The sequence below is a fragment of the Telmatherina bonti genome, assembly GCF_933228915.1.
Source record: "Telmatherina bonti genome assembly, chromosome: 4".
Classification (NCBI taxonomy): domain Eukaryota; kingdom Metazoa; phylum Chordata; class Actinopteri; order Atheriniformes; family Telmatherinidae; genus Telmatherina; species Telmatherina bonti.
In genome coordinates, this window is record NC_136622.1 from 6,508,157 (window position 1) to 6,530,884 (window position 22,728).

The 22,728-nt window shown below is 42.9% G+C and overlaps 2 protein-coding genes across 3 annotated transcripts; one reads left to right on the top strand and one right to left on the bottom strand.

Moving 5' to 3' along the window:
* Positions 1–1,980: 1,980 nt before the first annotated feature.
* rcc2 (regulator of chromosome condensation 2) lies at positions 1,981–14,600 on the top strand. The gene is made up of 13 exons (XM_079238674.1): positions 1,981–2,021; positions 3,052–3,266; positions 3,733–3,826; positions 6,673–6,816; positions 6,989–7,120; positions 8,601–8,689; positions 9,328–9,442; positions 9,653–9,819; positions 9,893–10,073; positions 10,152–10,257; positions 12,181–12,253; positions 12,331–12,408; positions 13,549–14,600. The coding sequence occupies exons 2-13, from the start codon at positions 3,066–3,068 to the stop codon at positions 13,651–13,653; spliced, it is 1,485 nt and encodes a 494-aa protein (XP_079094800.1). The 5' UTR covers positions 1,981–2,021; positions 3,052–3,065; the 3' UTR covers positions 13,654–14,600.
* A 2,402-nt stretch (positions 14,601–17,002) lies between these two features.
* LOC306754621 (large ribosomal subunit protein eL22) lies at positions 17,003–22,389 on the bottom strand. 2 transcript variants are annotated; one of them, XM_079238643.1, is made up of 4 exons: positions 22,340–22,389; positions 21,607–21,717; positions 21,210–21,334; positions 17,003–17,196 (listed from the first exon to the last, which is right to left on the bottom strand). In XM_079238643.1, the coding sequence occupies exons 1-4, from the start codon at positions 22,349–22,351 to the stop codon at positions 17,052–17,054; spliced, it is 393 nt and encodes a 130-aa protein (XP_079094769.1). In that variant the 5' UTR covers positions 22,352–22,389; the 3' UTR covers positions 17,003–17,051. The 2 variants fall into 2 exon arrangements, with proteins under 2 accessions (XP_079094769.1, XP_079094770.1); XM_079238644.1 differs by having other exon boundaries at positions 21,607–21,714; positions 22,340–22,383.
* Positions 22,390–22,728: the final 339 nt, after the last annotated feature.

Genomic DNA, 22,728 nt, shown 5'->3' on the forward strand with positions numbered 1-22,728 from the left:
TTTTCCTCAATAATATCTGATATAGAATTACTAAAACCAATATAACAGTTCTTTGGATGGAAAACAAGTTTTTAGGCTCGCTCTGCAGCTTTAGGTGTGATTTGGATGGGACTAAAACAGATTTGTAAAAGTGTCAAAGTGGGAAAGAAAACAGGTTTCTGGTCATGAGTTAGTGATGGATTCCATTGAAATATATATTAAATAGTCTACAGTTACATGCAAACTATTCAGTTGCAGTGGACCTGCCATGCATGGCACACATCTCCCTTTTAGAGCAACTTAACATTTCTGAGAACTGATAAAAAGTTGCAGCGATTTATTGAAACACCTGCAAAAGAATAATATAAATCCAGTGGAAACTGTATGGCCTTCGCATCTTTGGCTCAAGCAGAAGGGTCTATGATACCTTACCGAGCTCTGTGTTCCTTCACTTACACAAGCTCTGCAGTTAAAAGGGAACCATGGCATACATCAACAGGGTACAAGACTATCGTTGCAGATGGAAACATGACAAAGACCGTGCTCACTGATGTCCTGGAGCAGAACAAAACCAGGAAAACGTCTACAACAAACCACCATCTGGGATTGTTTTTGTCAAGGAAGGTGCTAAACCATCAGGACCCAAAGAAACCAAGCCAGGCCTCTTGCAGTCAGCCCAAGCATGGGAATGCAGATGTTGTCCACACCACCATAAGATTCTCCACAGATGGAACATCGAGTGACGGGTGACCACCGTTCTCCGGTAACCATCTGATGACACAACCCCTCGGCCAAAATCTGTAATCTAGTCATTGACAATCTCTAAATCCAGTATAGGAGGCAGAACCAGTTTGTCCAATGCTAACTTGAAGGAGAATATTCAGTGTGAGCATCTTTATTTAGTCTGAACTTCTTTTAGAGAAGCTGCACACTGTCTTTTCTTTCTGTAGTCTTCAAGATTATTTCTCCAGACTCAGTCTCGTACTGCAGCCTTTTCTCCATTTTTGTTCCTTAAAATGGCCGGACAGCCACGTTTCCATGGAGATCATTTTTGATCAGGCTTCAGCCAACAGAAGATGGATCATCTCAAGGTCCAGATACATCTCTCAGGTCCTGGATTTGTTACTATTCTTATTGAAATCACTTTCAGAGTTTGTCCTGATACTTCAGCTTTTATGTTCTACTTGTACAGATTCCAGGTTTTCATTCTGCTATGACTTCTGCAACGTTTGGGAATCACCTTGTTGCTGCCATATGACAAGCTTTACTTTCAGTCATCTGTGGTACTAAAGGAATAATTTAGACATGACTTCAACACAGTTCTATGAAAAAGCTCAAATACAACAACAGAACGGGATGAGCGAAGAGCTGAAAATTGTGAAAGAAAAACTTAAAAAAGCCGGAGATCTATTAATCAGGAAACTCTAAATTAGAAAGCAAAGATCAAGACACGAGAACAGTTCTGCGAGTGGGAAAGTGGGTTAATAAGACAGAGGATTTTAGCAGCAGCCTATCTAAAAACAATGCAAATATGACCAAAACACAGAGTTTAAAAAAAATTCAACCTTTTTATGGGGTTAATGTCCTCAGTTAAACTTGGGCATACATAAAACAAAATGTTCATGTGACCAATCAAAAATTATGAATATTAATTAAACAAAAACAACACAATAAATTTTAAAAAAGGAGAGACCTGAAGACTTTTCTACTGGTGGGTGTTTATAAACTGAAAAAGAATAGTAGAAGTCAGGGTTTATTCTAAGTATGGGTTATTTTTCAGTGTGGTGGACTTTGAAAACTTTCCCTCAGTGATGGTAACTTTTCTGTGGTCAGTCTGTGTCAGTGCAGTTAGAAGTTTACATGCTTGAGTTTGGTGTTTTTTCTGTGGTATTTCTCCTGCAGTTGCATGTACTGATGACTGCTCGGTTTCCTGTATGAATACTAAACGCAAACCACGTGATGTGAAAGCAGACTGCAGTTTCTTTTGTTCAAATCAATCAAACCGGAGACGGACAGAGAGCTGCTGAATCAGGAAATCACCGGTATATGATTTATTTTTAGTTTGAAGAAATTACTAAGCACATCTTTAGAACATCACTCACATTGATGCACTTTCTTTATGCTAAACGGGCACGTTTTGACCGGAAGATTTTAAAAAGTTTTGTTGTAGCATCGCTTTATGTAACGCCAGTGTCTTTATTTAGTCTGTTAGCATACAGTGGCGAGGTAACGTTAGCTTAATGAACCCCAACAGACCCCGCTTTAAAAATGTCACTTAATCTCATTGCATGGTGTGTTTAGATGTTTGCGGACGGCATAATAACTCCGCTGTGCTCCTTTATGTCGCTGCTAACAGTGAAACTTCACACACTGTTTTTTCTTTTTTCTTTCTTTTTTTTTTATTTTTACGGCGGCTAGCTTCCTCCTCAGCCGGTATGTGAACAAAGAGCGGCGGACGTTAGCCTAATGAAGCTAACGGCTAGCCGTTAGCCCAATGAAACTAACGGCTAGCCCAGTGAAGCTAACGGCTAGCTCTCAGATAGACACATGCAGATTTTCATCTATGTTGTCGCTTTCTGCTTGTTGTCCTTTCTAAACGCCACCTTCCTCCGGCTGTTGGTTAAACAGCCTCTGGAGCTGTTTTATGAGAAAAGGGAGCAAGTTTTAAGTCGTTTTGCGAGTTATAGGCAACCTGGAAGACTTAAATTACGTGTTAACTTCCTTCCTACATACTTGGATTACTTTTACTGGTATCAGCATTAAATGTGTGCTTATAATGAATGGAATATTAAAAGTTAATTTACTTTTGAAGAAGCATTCTGTTCAGCAATTTCCCTGCCAAGGCCTGTACTAAAGTTTTATGTTTTTTAGTATCTTTTAATGTATTTGTGTTTTGGAATATAATTTTGTATGTGATTAATCTCACTACAACGTGGCATTCCTCAAACATTTGTATATATAATAAAAAGTCTTCTTGACATGATGTTTTCATTAAAACATCCCCCTCCCCCCTTGATAGTTTTTATTCAGATCCAAACTCCATCATCTGTTGTGTCTGTCCCAACTCCACAGCTTCTGACTGAAAGATGCCACGTAAGAAGGTCACAGACGTCTCAGGGAACGGCGGCATGAAGAGGAAGAGGGCGAGCGGCAAAAGGAAAGACCGGGACTTCAGCAGTGATGATGAGTTTGACTTTGAGCAGGAGAACAACAAGAAACCCGGCAGGCCCGCCACCAAGCCGGGTCTCCAGCCTGTCACCGTGGCGGACGACGTCAAAGAGAAAATAGTGGGTCATCTCTTTGTTTTGTCTTTCTCTATGATGTGTAACCTTTGTTCGTCCATAATTTCATTGTGAAAACATACTTTTCTGTAACAAATCTTAAGGTGGTGAGAGCATTAGATTCCTAATGGGATTATAATGTTTCTTTTCTAAGAATGATTTCTCTCCATGTTGCACAGTCTGACCCTTGGCACAGCATTTAGTTTATTCTTTTATCTCCTGTCTGATAATAGAAAATTCCTTTCATGTTGTTCACTTATAGCTTCTTGGAGATTTATTTTGTGTGAAGGATTGATTTTTTTTTTTTTTAAATACACGTGAGAGGTGCATAATGTTATCAGTGCTAAAGAACAAACTCACTATCTGACGTTCCTCCATGTTAATTTCACTGTTATCACATTCCAGGAGCTGTGACTTGTTGTCTAACAGGGTTTTAAGCAGCCTGTTATGTGTTTGTTGTTTTTTCCTCCAGAAACTCGAGTGCCCGAAGGTGAAAGGTCAGCTGCTCATCTTTGGAGCAACCAACTGGGATTTAATTGGAAGAAAAGAGGTGCCTAAACAGCAAGGTGTGTAGAAATGATGCTCCAGGATGACCTGAAATGTCACCTGCATACATTTTCCCCTCTTTTTTTCCCCCCTGAGCATCATAATTTTAAAACTCAGTGATCGCAGTTTCTCTGTGTGCGTGCAGCAAGCTTCCATGGATGTTTCAGGTTAGAGGTCCTTCTTGACGAGTTTCTGATCCAGCCAAGAAACCATGTAGCTTACAGCGGTCTCGTCATCATGGTGTTGTCATTGACTCCCATTTATGTTCTTATAGTCATGTTTGGTTCAGAGAAGCCACATCGCCGGTTCTTTTAACTGGTGAGCTGTGGTATTACTGGTAGTCTTGTAGGCGTTTTTTTTTCTCTCTTTTTTTTTTTTTTTACTTAAACACGAAACAGAGGAACTCTGAGGTTTTTATTCATGACAATCACCTTGTTAAACTCCATAAGAAGGAAAAGTAATCTGAGCGGTCTGTGAGGATAAAGTGACCCTATAAAAGCTCTAATAACAGGTGGGGCTCTGAGTAAAGCTAAGGGGGCTCTGTGTTTGGGGGAGGGGGGTACACACATGTTTTCCTAACTTCTTCTTGAATTATTGGACAGATATGATGCAGACATGTTTAGAACCAGACAGAATCAATACAGGATTGATCAGCTTTTGCATTGTGTCTGGAGGAGACAGGGATGGCCACATGCTATGTGGACGTTTGTCTTTGTTTGGCGTGCACGGGCAACATGCGTGTCAAAGCCAGTGCGTCTCTTTAATTGATTGTGACAGTAATGCCCATTCATATGCATGCATGCTGTGTGCTCCCAGAGCAGCAGGCCCGTTGCTGCCTGAGGCACGTTGCCTTTCTGCAACCTTGCCTCACTCCTCTGGTACACACTGATAAATGTGCTTTGTTGTGACTAGATGGGGGTTGGGGTGTCGGCAAGGAGCAGCTGCGTAGACAAAGATCACGTACAGAAGGGTGAGATGGTGTCGACCAGAGCAGAAACGCCACATTCACTTCGTTTCAGGCATTTAAATCCAGATGTTTATTACATTTCTGGTACAGGGAGGTAGAAGTTTGTCTTGAAAACACATGACAGGCGTTGCTTTGCACTTTCCTGTCTCTGGGTGACGTAAGAGATGCGCCGGCTGTTGTTGGTCCAGTTTGCTGGTTTGCTCTGCTTGTGGTGAAGCTGGTTAAAGAACATTGACCAGTTTGTATTAATCCAGCTTAACGTCACACATCTGGAATGTGACTGTAGCACATCAGTGTGAAAACTAGGACTTTGTTTTGGTGGTGATTAAACGTAAGGATATTTAGGGACTTCCAGGGTGCAAAGCTGTGTTTCCAGCTGGGGTTCTGGCTGAAGACGGGACAGTTCGATGCCGTTTGGTGACTCTGTCTCCGCAGCCAGCTGTTCCTGGTAGGTGGGGTATAACCAGGACAGTGATAAATACATCAGCTGGGTAATAGTGACACCAAATAACAAAACACAGAAACAAAGCAGGAGAATGTTGGATGTCCAGGACTCTTGTGTGTGTGTGTGTGTGCGTGTGTGTGTGTGCGTGTTTTCTTGTTGCTGTGATGCTTTAAACAACCAATAATCCACCATATATTTGAACATGACTCTGTTCCCGGCCTGCAGTGAGTCTGTCTCCACCGCTCAGGTCAGATTGGAAAGACTGGGACCCCGACGAAAGGGAAAGTGGAATGGCCTGGATGTAGGTCTGGGCGATACGACCAAAATCTCATATCCTGATTCAGCTCATTTTATATCCCCATAACGATATAAACTGTAATGTTGTATCAGTCATCAGTTATGTATCAGATGTTGCTAGGCAACAGCAGCAGTGATCTCCTTCCATCTGGGGGAACTATGGCCGTATGACGTTCCACAGGTAAATACCTGCTGCAGCGTTTGGAGTTTATTCTGAGCTTTCTCCTCAACTTGACGCTGCTTTTTCTGCTTGACTCTATTCTTTATTCTGTATTCTTTTTCCTGATTCCTGTGCAGGTGATCAAATGAGTTAGTTGTGTCGGAGTCCGTTGTTGGGACTGTGAGCTAGTCTGTTGTCGGTTCCACGTCGGTCTTTTTATATCCAAACCGCATCCAGACAGAAAATTCCCTCCTATAGGAACAAGCTCATCAGTTTGGGTTGGCTGCTCATCTTTTAGTGAATTATCCTTGATGTAAATGCCATCCTGTACCGAGCCGGACCCAGTGGTGGACACGGGGAGTCAGAGGTTTCTCTTTTTTACTGCGTTATTTATAAAATCTCTTTCAGCGACCAAGAAAGTTCCGCCAGTGAGAAGTTTTGCTCCCAGACAGCCGTGTTTCAGTTCCACCCAGCTGTCATGTGGGCTGTGTTGCATGAATCTCTCTTTATTCAGGATTCCAGATTCACACATGGAGTCACATAAACATGGAGTTCAGTCGTTACGCTCAGTGATTCCTGTCACTGCTGGACCTGCTGGTGATTTAGTGACTGAAACGTCTGAGAAAGCTGGCGCGGTGTTACAGTCCTGACAGCCGGTGGTGTCTTTGTGAGGACTAATAAATCTACCATCCAGCGGTATGCAGACACTGATCACCATAGCAACCGTTGTCTCACTGAAGAGTTGCAAACCAGTTTGGACTCTAAAATGCATCCAATAAACTCCAGTTTTTCCATCAGCGTAGATTAAAAAGCAGTTTGGAGATCTGAATGAAAGGTTTGGGGGTTCAGAACTGTTTGTCAGAATGATGGTGAAACAGATTTAAAGGTAAAAATGTGTAAAATAACAGAGTGACAGCAGGAGATGCTTCCTTTACGGCTGACCTGACTGACATGTGGCGATGTCAGGTTTTCATGTATCTTCTGCCTGTGTTTCCAGCTGCTTTCCGCAACTTGGGCCAGAACCTGTGGGGTCCTCACCGTTACGGCTGCCTGAACGACGTCCAGGTCAGCTGCGTGGTGTCCGGCCCCTGCGCTGCACACAGTCTCCTCATGACTGCAGAGGGCAAGCTGTGGAGCTGGGGTGAGTTGCTTCATAACGGCGCTTTATGCACATTAAGCCCGAAACGCTTCACATTTTAACTGACAGGATGAGATCTGATCAGTGGAAACAGAAAGATCATCAGAAGTGTTTTATTATCATTTCAGTTCGATATTTTACTGTCTCTGACGTCTGTGGACCTCTTCCTCCTCAGGTCGTAACGATAAGGGTCAGCTGGGTCACGGAGACACCAAACGTCTGGAGGCTCCGAAGCTCATCGAGGCCCTGGCTGACGATGTGATTGTTGCTGCTGCCTGTGGACGCAACCACACGCTGGCGCTCACAGGTGGGCTGGGCCATGGCGCACAGTCAGGACCACAGATATTCTCGCTACTATCTCGAGATTCACCTTTTCATCTTTTAAATGTATTTACATCCAGAGTAGAGGAGACTTGTCGTAATTACAGCTCTGCAGTTTGTAGAAGCTCTTTTTCAGGTGGCTCGAATATAATTTGCTTGTTTTTTAGGCTTTTCTCTGCAGTTGTTTTCTTTTGTTTGTGCTAATGTGAATTATTCTGCGGCGGCTGAGTCAACGCTCTGATCCTCCTCAGTCAGATCTCTGATTGACGAGGCGTTTATGATTCCTTTTCTGCCGCTTAAACCGATTACATGCTGGAAGACTCAGCCAGCCAGATTTTCTCTGCTCTTTCTCCTCCAGAAAGGATGTAAAATTTCATAGCTAAGCCTTTCTGTGTTGAACGTTTTGCAGCTTGTGTTAAAACTTCTGTTAGACTCGGATAACGTCTGTTTCTTCACTTGGCTGGATAATGCAAAAGTTTTTTCTTTAGAACACAACCATAGACCGTAAATGAAAGATGGACGGAGCCGCCAGCAGTAAAAAGTAAAGCCTATGTAGAAGTGCATAAAACTGCAGTTCCCCCTTCATCCACTAGGGGCTGCAAAACAGAGCAAATCCCCATAGACTCCCATGTTAAAAAGACCAACTTCACAGCAGAAATAAACATGTTTACAGCAGAAATAAACATGTTTACAGCAGAAATAAACACGTTTACAGCAGGAATAAACATGTTCACTGCAGAAATAAACATGTTTACAGCAGGAATAAACATGTTTACAGCAGGAATAAACAAGCTTACAGCCTGGTTCAAAAATCCATTTTAGGTTTAATAGGTCAGGTTTACCTTCATGACAGCTGTGGGGGGAGTGAATTTTTTTCCAACTCGCCCGTTTAAAAGTAATTTAATCTGGAAATTCAGCATATTTAGGGGCGTGTCCTTTTGATTGACAGGTATCCAACCTCCCGCTTCAAGTCAGAAGAATGTAAAACAACCACGGTTTTTAGCCGTGACTTAGCTTTAGCCCGCTTACCTCTGTTAGCTGGTTAGCTTCTGTTATCTCCGGGTTAGCTCGGTTAGCTCTTAGCGAGACGACAAGCATGCCCCTGCCAACCTTTTAGATGCTCCAGAAACGTCTGAACTTGTCCATCAAGCAGCTTTTTAACCAATCTAATTATGTTTGATCCACTGAAGAGGTTTCCACATGTTTATAGCGTTGCAGTTCCTCAAACTTTTCCCTGCTTATATGTCCTTAAATTTAAGTGAGGAGGCTCCACTTTCAGCATTAGTTGGTTAGCAGCTAGAAGTGTTTTTCATATTCCTGGTTTTGTTTAAGTTGCTGTTTGTTGTAAAACATTTCATGTCCTGCAAATGATGTTTAAGGGACAAAAATCAGTTTATTGGGAATGATGGGAACAGATCAGGTTTGTTTGTAAATGAATGTCAGCTGATGTCCATCTGTCTCCTCAGAGGACGGCACTGCGTACTCTTTTGGTGAGAACAAGCTGGGCCAGCTTGGTCAAGGCAATCAGACTGACGCGGTCCTGAGCCCGGCACCGGTAAGCCTTCTCCCACTCAGCAGCTCATTATCTGGTCACAGATCCGTGCATTTATTTTTCTGTCTGTTTTTGTTTTGTAACTTTATTTAAACACAGCATGAAATCTGTGTTTGTTATGATTCCATAGATGCTACGATTACATAATTAAACAGTTATCAAGATTTTCCTGCATCTTTTTTCCCCTCTGAGGGTTTTTCTGTTGTCTGTTGCTGCATTTATACTACTTTAATTTCCATTAAATGAAGTAACCAAACATGTTTATCTCCATGTTTTATTCATGTGGAAACATAAATAAATGCAACACAAATCTGTAAATGTTTTGCTGGAAACTTCAGGAAAAATGTGTCTCTGCGACAGTCGGGAACATCGAGCTCCTCTAATGGAGCTGCTGTCACATGTTTTTAGATTTTGTTTTGGCCTTAAACAGCTTCTGTGTGCAGGAAGTCTCCTCTGTTCTCATCTCCATGACAACCCTGCAGGACTCTGACCCTTTGCCTGACCATCCCTGTCAAAAGGGGGGCATTTGCAAAGAACACTGGTTTGATTAAAGACAACTGTCCTGAAGCCGTCCCTGTGTGCAGCGTTGTGATATGTCTTCTTTTCCTGTTGCTTAGTTGTTTCTTTGTCTTCTGTCTCAGATTTCCTACAACGGGCAGCCGCTGGTGAAGGTGGCGTGCGGCGCTGAATTCAGTATGGTGGTGGACTGCAAAGGGAACCTGTACTCCTTTGGCTGCCCAGAGTACGGACAGCTGGGTATGTTCTCTACATGACGGCACACAGGAGGGGGTTTTACACTTCCTAGAGGCATAGGTGTCATCAGACAGGTGGAGGTCTTCAGAAACGCCACCTCTGTTCTGCCTAAAGGGTTTTTTCTACACAATGAATATTAAAAGGAAATAAATAAATATCGTTAGTCTTTTTTTTTTCTTGAAATACTTCCATATTGCATCTGTGTCCCTGCAGGCCACAACAGCGATGGGAAGTTCATAGCTCGCGCTCAGCGTATTGAATTCGACTGCGAGCTCATCCCTCGACGCGTCGCCATCTTCATCGAGAAGTCCAAGGATGGTCAGATCATGCCTGTGCCCAACGTGGTGGTCAGAGATGTGGCGTGCGGAGCCAACCACACGGTGAGGCGGCGCGCTGAGCTGACAGGGTCGGCAAGCTGATGAAGCTCATGCTGAACTGTGTGTGTGTGCACAGCTGGTGTTGGACTCTCAGAAGCGAGTGTTCAGCTGGGGTTTCGGCGGTTACGGGCGTCTCGGTCACACAGAGCAGAAGGACGAGATGGTTCCCCGGCTCGTCAAGCTGTTCGACTTCCCTGGACGTGGAGCTGCTCAGATCTACGCCGGCTACCAGTGTTCCTTTGCCGTCAATGAGATGGGTGAGAAAACACACACGCGACTCAGACGAGTGATCTGCAGGGTTCCTGCTGTTTGACTGACGAGCTGACGTTTTGCAGGAGGACTGTTCTTCTGGGGCGTGACAAACACCACCAGAGAGTCCACCATGTACCCCAAAGCAGTGCAGGATCTATGTGGCTGGAAGATCCGCAGCCTGGCCTGCGGGTGAGTCCTGATGACGCTCAGACCTCTCCTTTCTGCTCAAACATGAATAATAATGATGCAAAAAGTTCAGTTCTACGAGCGATGGGAGAAATAATAATCTTTTTATGACACTTTTCTGTGTTTTTCTGCTGTTTTTTACCACGATGAGCTTCATGTTTTGGACATCAACTGTCTAATTAAAGCATAAAGCTGTCCACTACTGGATGGGTACAAGTTATTATAAACAGACGTATTTATAAGCTCCATCTTGTCCAGATGAGGTGCATAAAAGTCAACGCGATGTCAGCTTTCCATTCCCTTTTCTGGCACAATCGTCTCTCCTAAACCAGATGAGCTTTCATGAGACCATCTGGGGTTTGCATAAGCAGACCTTCAGATTTTTGTACCTAAATTCTTGTGATTCCTGGCGGTTCCCCGTGGACATAGATGTATAGTAATAAAGTAAAACTACATCACTACTGTACTTAAGTAGTAAAAAGTGGTATCTCTACTTATTGAAGTATTACTTTTTTCCTCCTACTTTTACTTTTACTCCACTACATATTTTGGATCGCTATGATACTTTTACTCCGATACATTTTATTGTCTTTCGTCGTTACTCGTTACAACAGCAGAAAAGAAAAAAAAAACAATGGTATTTTGTTTAAATCCATTATACTTGTTAGAGTGTGATGTTTGTCGCTATAGACAATCTCTGTACGCAAGTGGGAAGTTTCATGCCAGTTAAAAATAAAATGAGTGGGACCTCTTTCCTCTAGAAAAAGGATCTCTGGCAGCTTTGCTGAGCGGGAGTGAAGGAGCGTCACGCAGCAAGTTAGCAGCAACATAATATGTCTCTTATGTTTTATAAGTAAGCGACATAACCGTGTAAAAGTGTGTGTGTGTGTGTGTGTGTGTGTGTGTGTGTGTGTGTGTGTGTGAGAGAGTCTTCAGAAGAGGGATCCCGGATCCAAAGGGACACATTCGCTGGAGGGGAATCAACAATACTAATTACTTTAGTTTTCACAGAAGAACTAGCCTATAAGTGGCCGACTCGCCTTTAGTTGCCAGAAGTTATGGATGAAGAGAGACGTCTTTATATAAAAACATTTGAAGTCTACTTACTGGTTTAAGAAGAAGAAAAATCTATGGAGGGGAATGAACACACTGGATATGTGTTTATTTCATGTATCTTCCTGTTCATGTACTACTGCTCCAGCAGAAAGATTTCTGAATGTCAGAATAAAAGTTTGAAATCATAAACAATATGATATAATAAGTTTAATGTTGTCCTAAATAACTACACACCACAATGAAATACTTTTACTTTCAGTACTTAAGTAAAAGTTTTAAAATAAACTACTTGTAATACTTAGTACAAAAAATGTTGAATACTTTAGTACTTCTACTTAAGTAGGGCACTTCAAGAAGACTTCAGCTTCTATTCAAGTAACTTTATTCATAGAGTACTTGTACTCTGACTTGAGCCTTGATTTCTAGTACTTTATACATGTCTGCCCGTGGATAACCCTTGGAAAAGTGGAATTGCGTCATGATGGAGCAGAGGAACAACTTAGCTCTCAGCCGCTGGATTTTCAGGCGAGACGGGGATCATGTGATTCATGTGAGGAAGTCTGCCAGTATGAAAGAGCAGCAGATCATTGCAGAGGCGTGATCCGAAATCCGTGTTTGGGCAGTTTGGTTGCCGTGGTGGAACATGGGAACTGTCCATGCAGCGATGTAGAAACAATATGAATGATTTGCATCTTTATATTTGACATTAAAATGTGGAAAATAATGTGCATTGCTGCCATGGTAACGGTGTCATTCATCCAGGATGTAAACCAGTGAAAGGCCTCTGATTGTTCAGGCGGGTTGTTGACGACTGCTTGTCTCTTTCCAGTTTAAAGCTCTCCAGTGATTTTCCTTCTTTGTGTTCTGCAGGAAGAGCAGCATCATCATCGCAGCAGATGAGAGCACAATCAGCTGGGGCCCCTCGCCAACGTTTGGAGAGCTGGTAAGTCTGCTGGCATTGGCTGGTCGGGTGCGAGTCAGGACCACAACGCTAACTTCCTGTCATTGTCTTTCCTCCAGGGATACGGAGACAGCAAACCCAAATCCTCCACAACCGCTCAGGAGGTTAAAACCCTGGATGGAATCTACATCGAGCAGGTAACTGGATCCTGGTGTTTTCAAGCCTGGTCACTCCGTTTATTAACTAAAGCTGCAGATCACAGCGTTGCCCCGGACGATGGGGAGGAGGCGTCACCCTGACGGTGTGAAGCATTAGATCACCACTGGAGATGATGGTTTACTGCCGTCCCTCCAGGTTTCAGACACGGATCTCTTTTCAGGTTCAGCCGTTTCAGCTGAAAGGAAGGCGGCAGCTGTGTTTGTAAAACGTCTTTTAGCCCAGATGTAGGATGATCAGTGAACAAACCGACTTGTTAAAGAAGGATCTGATGTTATTTTTGTCTCGCTTCCCAAAATGTCTGAAACAGCGACTTTCACTCCATTTTTATTCATTTATTTTATGTTTTATTGGTTAAAAGCGACATTCAGGTAAACAGAGACAATATGGAGTCATGTTAGTGCATGGAGAGGGGGAGACGTGCACTAACATGTAGGGCTGCTCGATTATGGCAAAAATTATAATCACGATTATTTTGACTGAAACTGAGATCTCAATCTTTTTAACACGATTATCCTTTTATCTTTAACAACATGATTTTTTTAACATTAAACCGTGGCTTTTAAACAATGTCTTTAGGTTTCCACATATTTCAGAAAAACAAATAACGTGAAACTTGGTCTTGACAAAGTGCAAATACTGATGTAAACTGAATAGATAAATATAAGTAAGTTGTGATGTTCTCAACTCGGCGTCGGGCATTATAACCGTCTAACACACGGTGACAAGTTGTTTAATCCGCTTTAACCATGGTCCCACATAGTAAATATTTTATAACACGTTTGTATTTCTTTCTACAACATTTGCTGAAGTATAGGAACTATTTTACGTTGGTCTGGATGTACGTTTTATACCAAACAACAGCTGTCAGGCTGCAGCGCGTTTCTCTCATTCACCTGTTAAAAGACGGCTGATCTGAACCAGCTGGTTAACGCGTTGCTATGGTAACGCCATGTGTGCGCGCGTGTGTGTGTGTGTGTGTGTAGGCTTTTAATCTGATCTGTACGGTTTGCTCATGTGAAGCCCTTGGAGTCGCGTCTGGCATGAAAAGCTTTATAAATGCCGCCTGGTTTGCAGATGTTTGGCGCTGAGTGTGTGAAATGTCCCGTCTGTTCCTGCAGGTGGTGATGGGCTACTCTCATTCGCTGATCATCGCCAGACAGGAAACTCCGCAGGAAGAGGAGAAACTGAAAAAGCTTCCGGAGTACAACCCCCGAACAATCTGATGGCCCCCCGACAGGAACCGCTCAACCTGCTTCACTGGAGCAGACCGGCACTGCTCAGCAGGACCCCTGGCCTGTTCGCTGGTGGAGGGTTGGGTTCGGAGGGGGGGGGGGCGCGCGCACAAGACATCTCAACTACCAGCAAACGGGCTCCACATCAATTTGGACTGTAAAATCCGAGCAGACGGGAGGCGGACCGGCGGTCCGGGCGGTCCAACTCCCACCCGGCGTGAACCTGCAACAGTTCACTGAGCAGACGTGCTTCCCTAAAGAAAAACAGAACCGTTCCCCCTAAAAACCCAGTAAACGTTCATGTCTAGCTTTTTTATTCTGTTGTTGTTGTTGTTGTTGCTTTATTTGAAACGATAGTTGTTGATATTTCCTGGTGCTACGGCGGGTCTCATCCCGCTGGGGGGTTTCAGAGACCAACACTCCATACCTGTGCCTTTTCTACGTCAGCGTTCAGGGTATGGAAGTCTTGTTCATGATGATCAGCTGATCATTTGGATTTGCTTTATATGGCAGCGTGAACGTGTGTGTGTGTGTGTATGTGTGTGTGCGCGCGCGCGCGCAGCTGCCACGTTTTACAATCAGGATCTGGAAGACGAGGTCCTGAGGTGCACTCCACCCGATGTTACATTCCTTTCTTCTTCTTCTGTGTTGGCATCCAGGATGCTCCCCTCAGCCCCTCCAGGCTCGGACAGCTCTCGTCTCTCATCATTCGGTTGAGTTGAATTATTCCAGCGCTCAAAGCGGTTTCAAAAGCAGCTCAGAACTTCGAGAACCAGATCTGGACCCAGTGCGGCGCTATCAGGGCGTGCTCGTCAGGAAGTCCTTGTTTTAACAAGCATGAGGAGTTCTGTCTGTACTGTACTGTTTTTTATGATCAACTTTCTCTTGGTTACATTGGGGGTTTTTTTTTTCCATTGCAATTATTAAATAAAGATTCATGTAAATTGATCTGTCATGTCTGGGTTTGAAGCAGCGCTTCACGAACCTCCTGCTGGTTCTGTCCTGTAGAAAACAAACATGCCTCAAAATAATCCGCCTTTAATCAGGAACAACTCGCCTTCTGTGTGTTTTAGGAACAGATATACCAAAAACAGAGAAACATGCAGAAGAGTTGCATTTGCAGCGTTCAGCAAGCTGCTGGTGGACCTGATCAAGGCTCCCAGTCTGACCAGCGCTGTCGGATGCGCCCAGTAAGCTGTGTGAAGAAAAGGAAACGTACAGTTTGAGAAAGATCCGACTGTCGGGACAGAAACTCTAAGCTGAATGTCTGGAAATGATAAAAACACAACAAAGGAGAGAAACGGCTGATGTGAAACCAGAGGAGATGAAGATGATCTGGACGGATCTGGTCTCATCACCTCAGCGGTGAAGGTTCAGGTGGACTACAGAGATGATTATGGTTGGTGATAATGAAGTGATATATTATTTTATTATAAACTGTTTAAACTTTCCGTTATTTTACAGAAACTATGAGCTGATTGTGACTCTGATGCAGCAACACGCTGGGAATGCAGGCTGGGAATGTAACTGGTACAAACCAAACAACTGGAGGACCGTTCAGGTTAACTGGGAGCAGGCCAGTAACACGACTGGGAGCATGTCAGAGAGGCAGAGTCTCAGATGGAAACATGGACGGAGTTTCACCAGTCGGACTGGATCTAAACTCTGGAACAATTAAAATGTAGATTAGGAAGATCTCACCATCTTCAGTGAATAATATAAAAAAATGTAAAGAATCAGGAGGAATCTCTGTGTGTCGGGGACACGGTGTGAGGTCAAACTGGATGCTGGTAATCTTTGGGTCCTCGGGCAGTACTGCCTTTAAAAGCAGACATGATTCTCTACTGGAAACCACTGCATGGAGTCAGGAAGATTCCAGAAACCCCAGGGAATGCAGTTCACCCTGAAAACGCAGGTTGTAAAATATTCAGTTCATGAGTCCCAGCTTCTTTTACTGGGTGTTATGTTCCAGTATAAAAATCCCATTTATCACTGAGAGGTGTTACTGATTACCTCAACAGAAACTATGAACTGTGACTCAGAGAAATGAATGAATAAAAACAACAAAACAAGGAGTTGATCACTTTATCTGGTGGATTTGGGAAAATTGCCAGGATGTAAAAAAATCCCATGAACGTCCTCCAGGAATGGCGGCGATCCTGGCTCACATGTGACGCTTTCCTTTACCAAGCTGAGCAGGAGTTTCCCACATGTTCAGCTCCTCAGACATCCTTCTGATGCATCCCGACAGCGTGTGGTCACAACAAACCGGACCAGTTAGGCTGAGGGTTGGTTCTGATTGGGACTATTTTCTGTCATCTGATGTTTCCAGTTCGAGTCGCTTCAGCATCTGCTGGATGAACTGGATCCAGTTCGTGTCGCTTCAGCGTCTGCTGGATGAACGGATTCTTCTTCCCTGCAGCATCAGGTTGTTCTCAGAAATTCTTACTGGACATTTTAGATTATAATAAACTTTGAACTGGTTTGGACCACAATGCGCTGCTCATTCTGGCCAGCAGGGGGCGGTGCTGCCTAAATCCCACACCCAGAAAGCAGAGGAGGGCAAACATGAGGCCTGGGGGCCAGAACTGGTCCATCAGAGGGTCTGAACTGGCCTGTTGGGTGAATTTACTGAATATGTAAATATTGGTTCCCATTCCCAGTTTATCCGTGCGATTTGCATGTTTTTTTTAACCCTTTAAGTTACATTTATAAAGAAGTATAATAAATATGGGGAATAGATAAAAAGAAAAATACTAAAATATTCAATCATTTTAGATTGATATAAACAAATTCAGTAGAAAGAATCCATTTTTTTAAATAGTTTGTTGCTTTTGAAACTTTTTATCCATTTCTGACCCAACAGCTGTGACTCCAGCAGTATAAGTCAGATGACTACATACGTGTGGAAACAGACACGTATTTTTCACCTCCAGATGGGATTAAATGCGTTTTAAATTTACGGTCTGGTTTAATAAAATAAGAGAAAATACGACTGAAGCTGATCTTTCTTCTAGCTGAATTTTGTTGCTCTGAAACAAAAAGGGAAAATGGGAGTTTCATTTGTTTACAGGTGTTTCTGCTGGTTTTACTGGTCCAGTTTACTGGAGATGAACTGGAACAACCGGTTTACAGGTGTTTCTGCTGGTTTTACTGGTCCGGTTTACTGGAGATGAACTGGAACAAGCCGTTTACAGGTGTTTCTGCTGGTTTTACCGGTCCGGTTTACTGGAGATGAACTGGAACAACCCGTTTACAGGTGTTTCTGCTGGTTTTACTGGTCCGGTTTACTGGAGATAAACTGGAACAATCCCCCCAGAAAAAAACATCTGCAACAAACTTCTGTTCTGTAAACAGTTTTATTAAATGTACAAAATCTGACTGCAAGTTTAATCTTCATCTTCCTCCTCCTCTTCGTCCTGATTGATCTGGAAGTAGCGGAGCTCGTAGCTCTCCTTGGTGTTGGCGACGACACGCAGCCAGTCGCGAAGGTTGTTCTTCTTCAGGTACTTCTTGGTCAGGTACTTCAGGTATCTGCCATCAGAAAGAAAACGGCGTCAGAGCAGGCGAGGAGGGTGGACGATGCTCTAACCTATGACCTCCAAGCCGCAGCTGTTGCCATGGTTACTAACCTCTTCAGCAGCGTTCAGATTCACTTCAAAGTAAAAGTTTTACAAAACCCTAAAAGTCAAATTAAATCAGATGAAAACAAGTTACTTTTCTGGTTACGTTGTCGGACTAGTTTAATTCTTCTTCTGCTTTACGCTGAAATCATTTCCATGACGACGGCGGTGACCTCCTCGTTTTTACCAAACTTCTTTTCTCCTTTTATAAACCTCAGAAAACTTGGGCCGAAAACAAAAAGGATCCTTTTAGACGTTGCTTTAACCCTTTAACTTTGACATAAATAAAAAGACCAGAGAAAAATGTTTCTCTGTGTTTTTCTGTTTGTTTTGGACAAAAAAAGAATTAATGTTTTTTAGCAAATGGTTCAGATGTTTGATTGATATTTATTTATTTCTGACAAAAATAAACAATTTAATAAACAGGTTAAACAAAAGTAAGACTTTTTATCAGGGCTGTGACGATACGCTTTTGTCATGATTTGATTCCGATTTTTTTGGGTGCCGATTCGATTTGAATTGTGATTCTCACAATTCTTTGATATTGATGATTTTTGTCTATGAATAAATAAATTTCTAAATAATTTATCAAAAATTTAATAAACGACTAAAACTTTTTCATTTTTCTTGATTTCAATCAGGAAAAACAACACAGGAGCCAGACCATCATTCTGCTGCTATAATGCAGACAAAGATCAATCAACCAATAAAAATCACAAAAATTTTATCATGGATTATTTTTATCTATTTAAAAAAAAACAACTATTGTTTTTAATATTGTGAAGAAAAAAATCCTGATATTCGATTTTCCCACAAAGAAGCAGGACGAAGCAATCCTGGCTGCTCCTCCAGAAAACACACAACGTGTGTTTTAATCCACTGAAACGGATCCAGTCAACACAACTACAGGAAAAATTATCTTCACCATCACATCCGTCAGTTTGAGCACGGCAGAAGAAACGTACGGAGAGACAGATGAGGAACACAGAGGAGCATAAGAACGGCTTCCACATCTGCTCCTCCTTTTATTAATATTTCCAAAGAATCTTCTATTTATTTGCTTTTTAACACGTTACACCGTAAAGAACATCCTGTGTAAAAGTTGTTCAGTTTGTGATAAAATAAGAACCGGTCAGATGGAGATGAGAGACGGGGCTGTAGCACCAACATGACGTTGGGAATAATGGTGCGTTCCAGATGTCGGAAGTGGGATCTGGGAATGACGTCATGTCCGAGTGAAGTGCGTTCTGGTTAGCTAAATACCAACACGTATGTACTCTCAGTTCTGTCACACAGAGAGATTGTGTTCCATCCATTAAATTATATTTCATGGCTGAATTAAATTAATAAAAATACTTTTCATTCAAACACTCACAGAACAAACTTGCTTTGTGATACGTTGCAAAGTATTTGTGTTTTAGATAAAACGTCACTGAAAAAAAAAAACCCTGTAAAAACTGTAGATACAGACGGAGAGTTTCAGACCAGAATGAAGCAAAACTTCTGTTTTGTTTTTTTTTTGTATTTCAGTGAGATAAACAGGCTGACCGTGTTAGCGTCTGCGGCTAGCAGAAAACCCTGCAAACGTCATGTTATTTAGTAAGAGTTTAACTATATGCTTCCATCCCGATTACATTCCGATGTTTTTGGTGCCGATTCGATTCAAGTTGTACTCCTTCAATATTGCTGATTTTTGTAGACTAAAACAAACAAACAAACAAAAAAAAAAGTACAAAACTTTTTTAGCAGGTAATTTTTCTTCATTTCAATCAGGAAAAACAACACAGCAGCCAGACCATCATTCTGCTGTACAAGTAAAAAGATCAATAAAAACAATAAAAATGACAAAACTTTATAATAAATTATCTTGATTTGAGGAGAAAAAAAAAAGAGATTTTTGTGACACCCGACCAGACTCTGCCACCGACACGCCCACTCTAGCCAGTTTCCCCTGGTTACTGATCACCCCGTTCCCTACTCAGCCTCCAGCTTCATAACCAGCAGCTCTGCAGTCAGTCGGACCTCGTAACTGCTGGCGGTCTTTTCCCTCACTCCCTTCCCAGGCCCCGACTCACACACCTACCCCGAAGATGGTGTTTGGCCAGACTGGAGTTAGCACATCAGAAGAAACTGCATCCACTTCAACAAAGCAGAATAAAACAAACGTTCATCAACAGGTTTCTCTGGTTGGGTTAAATGACAACAACGGATTATATCGATACGGCCCTCTGCAAGGCAACCAAACTGCTTTACAATGAAGCCATTAATCATACGCGGAGATGGGAAGCTACGCCACAGCTGACTGTCAATCACCAACAACCTCTCCTGAACACCAGCCAACATTCAGAGACCAGCGCTGCAGACAGTGGAGGCGAAGAGGGAGAAGTGCAGCACCTGAAGACATGACCGCAGATGTCCGGTAGCCTTCAGGGTTACCGGACAACTGGACCGCTTCATTCTGTGCACGTCTGCATCATGTGGCTGCGACATTAACGCCATCTCCCCGCTGAGCAGCATCTTTTTACTAGCAAAATTCTTCTGATACAATTCATGCAAAACATTTTTACAACTTAGAATAATTTAAGTATCAATACTGAGTCTGTTCAGAAAAATCTGAGCATCGCCGGATTGCAGAAGTTGTCAGACATATCAGGCGGTCACGTCAGCAGCATAATCCCATCACATAACTGCCATTATTGGATTATGAAAACCAACATTCGCAGATTTTCTCCTCTCTCTTTGTGGATATAGACGCGCCTTTCTGATTCATTTTGCCATTTTACATCCGTGCAGAAAGCTGAGTCACTTCTGACTTTTCTGTTCTAGACGGAAACAATGTAGTCACAACCTGAAGGATCGAAGAAAAACACGACGGCATGCAGCAGCCAGAAGTCAGAAAATAAACCGACCAAAGCACTCACCTGCTAACTATTTAGCATCTTATTACCGCTAACGCTAGCAGCTGAAGCTAATGCTGCAGGAACCGCCATGTTCAAGAATGCTCACATGAAAGTAAAGGAAGTGACATCACCACTTCAGTCCTCTGAAATAAACTCGACAATGGAGTAGAGATTATTACAGTAATCTGATTACTCTCAGAGTAGGTCTGGGCAATTAATCAGATTTTAATCTCAGTACGATCTGGGTTTTCAACGATAAAATAAAAGGGTGCGATTATTTTTCTCTCTGCAGTTTCCTCTCCTGCTGTCTTCAGCTGCTAATCGAGCGTCTCTGGCGTTGCAGCGCTGTGCTGTAAACTCCTCCCACAGCCGCTTTGCTTTCATTCAGACACTGTTGCCAACTTGGAGACTTTCTCACTAAATCTGGAGACTTTTTTTGTTAAAAGCGACAAATCCAGCAGCTTTTACTGGAGTTATTAGAGACTTTTCTGGTGTTTTGGCGACTGACTTGAAGGCACATATTGTTCTGCAGTTACTGTAAGGAAGGAGCAGCGGGAGCCTCTCCCGTCCTAAAGCACTCCCAGGCGGCCAGTCTCAGTCGGCTCCGGCTGCAGGTCCATGTAGAATAACTGCAGTAGGTTGTGGAAGTTCACCTAAACATAGTTTATACCATTGTCAGTGACAACTGGCTGCATTATTTTCCTATACATAGTTCGGCCAGTTAAACACTGTAATATCCCTCCGTTACGGGGCATTACCATAGCAACGCGTTAACCAGCTGGTTCAGATCAGCCGTCTTTGAATGAGAGAAACGCGCTGCAGCCTGACAGCGGTTGTTTGGCATAAAACGTACATCCAGGCCAACGTAAGATCATGATACACAAACTGGCTCTGTCTCTGTTTTCCTGCTCCACACAGGAAGTATCTCTCCTTTCTGAACTGGACTCTTTCAGAATCTATAGATGGGTCAGCCTCGTAGGCTCACCTGGTTTTAAAGACTCTTGTTGGTGCCTTTGCTTCTTACCTTTTGGAGAAGGGAACTTCAGAGGACACGGTGATCTTGCTCTTGCTCCTCTCAATGGACACCACACCTCCGCCCAGGTTCCCAGCTTTCCCGTTCACCTTGATGCGCTCCTGAAGAAACTGCTCCTGAAACAGACACAATCGTGGAAATGTCACACAAACGTTCCCACAAGCCGACATCTCCATAATCCCCATTTCACACATCTGAAGTCACATCCGGCTGTAAATGATGAAGAAGAAAATTATTCTTAACAGGATTCTAACAATATGCTGAGTAAATAAAGTGAATTCAGCTTCACATAAGTTTGCTTTCAAACCACCGACAGCCTGTTTCCTGAGTTTATTCACCGTTATAAACAGATAATGATCGATACGTCTCGCATTACTGGTGAACTTACAAAGTTTGCAGCATCCATGATGCCATCTTCCACAGGATGGGTGCAGTCTAGCGTGAACTTCAGCACCTGCTTCTTCTTCTTCCCACCTTTGCCGGTGTTCTGCTTCTTCTGCTGATTAGAGACAGAAAACCCAGGTAAACACACACAAACACCAGGCTCTTCTAGAGATCATCAGACATATTTAACTGCTTAAACCAGAGATCATCAGAAATATTAAACTGATTAAACCAGATATAATCAGACATATGTAACAGCTTAAACCAGTCTGAAACTTTGTTTTGATCAGAAACAAGATGTTTATGCCTCTAAATGTTTCGTCTTGCTTGCAGTTTAAAACTCGTCGGAATTTATGCTAACATTTCCAAAAGATCGATGCTGCTTCATCTCATATTTGATTTTCAAGATACGTGAACACAAAATAATACAATGATCTGACTAAGTGCGTCATATCTTTAGCTTATTACATAGAAAACTATAAAATAAGGTAAAGTCCTGCTACACCAGGCTAGCAGTGAACAACGTGGTGAACTAAGCTAGCCTGCTAAGCTAACATGCTAACAGAGAGCCGCAGGCCATAGAAACGCAAATAAAACATCTCAAATCCGAACCCAAACCCTGTAATTTTTATCCCAACAGTTATAACGGCAGTGTCGTTTCATGGCACCATAATTCTGGGATTTTTACCCACTAAATACATTTTTCTTGTTTTTTCTAAACACGCGTTTTCGCTTACAGTCGGCGCCATGGCGGAGAAGCTAGCAGAAAGGAAGAGTCCGCCGTGCGCATGCGCTGAAAATCAAAAGCCGAATCATCGATTATAGTAGTCAATCTTTGATCGATTAACAAAACGGGGTTCCCTCTTAACCTTTTTTAATTTTACCTTAAGATTGTGTGATAAAGTCAGAATTAGAGCTAAATAAGTTAGATGTAACTTCTATAGAAGAGTAAATAATTAATCCATCCATCCATCTTCTGCCGCTTATCCGGAGTCGGGTCGCGGGGGCAGCAGCCTAAGCAGGGAAGCCCAGACTTCCCTCTCCCCAGCCACATTTGCCAACTCTGCGGGGGGGATCCCGAGGCGTTCCCAGGCCAGCCGAGAGATATGATCCCTCCAGCGTGTCC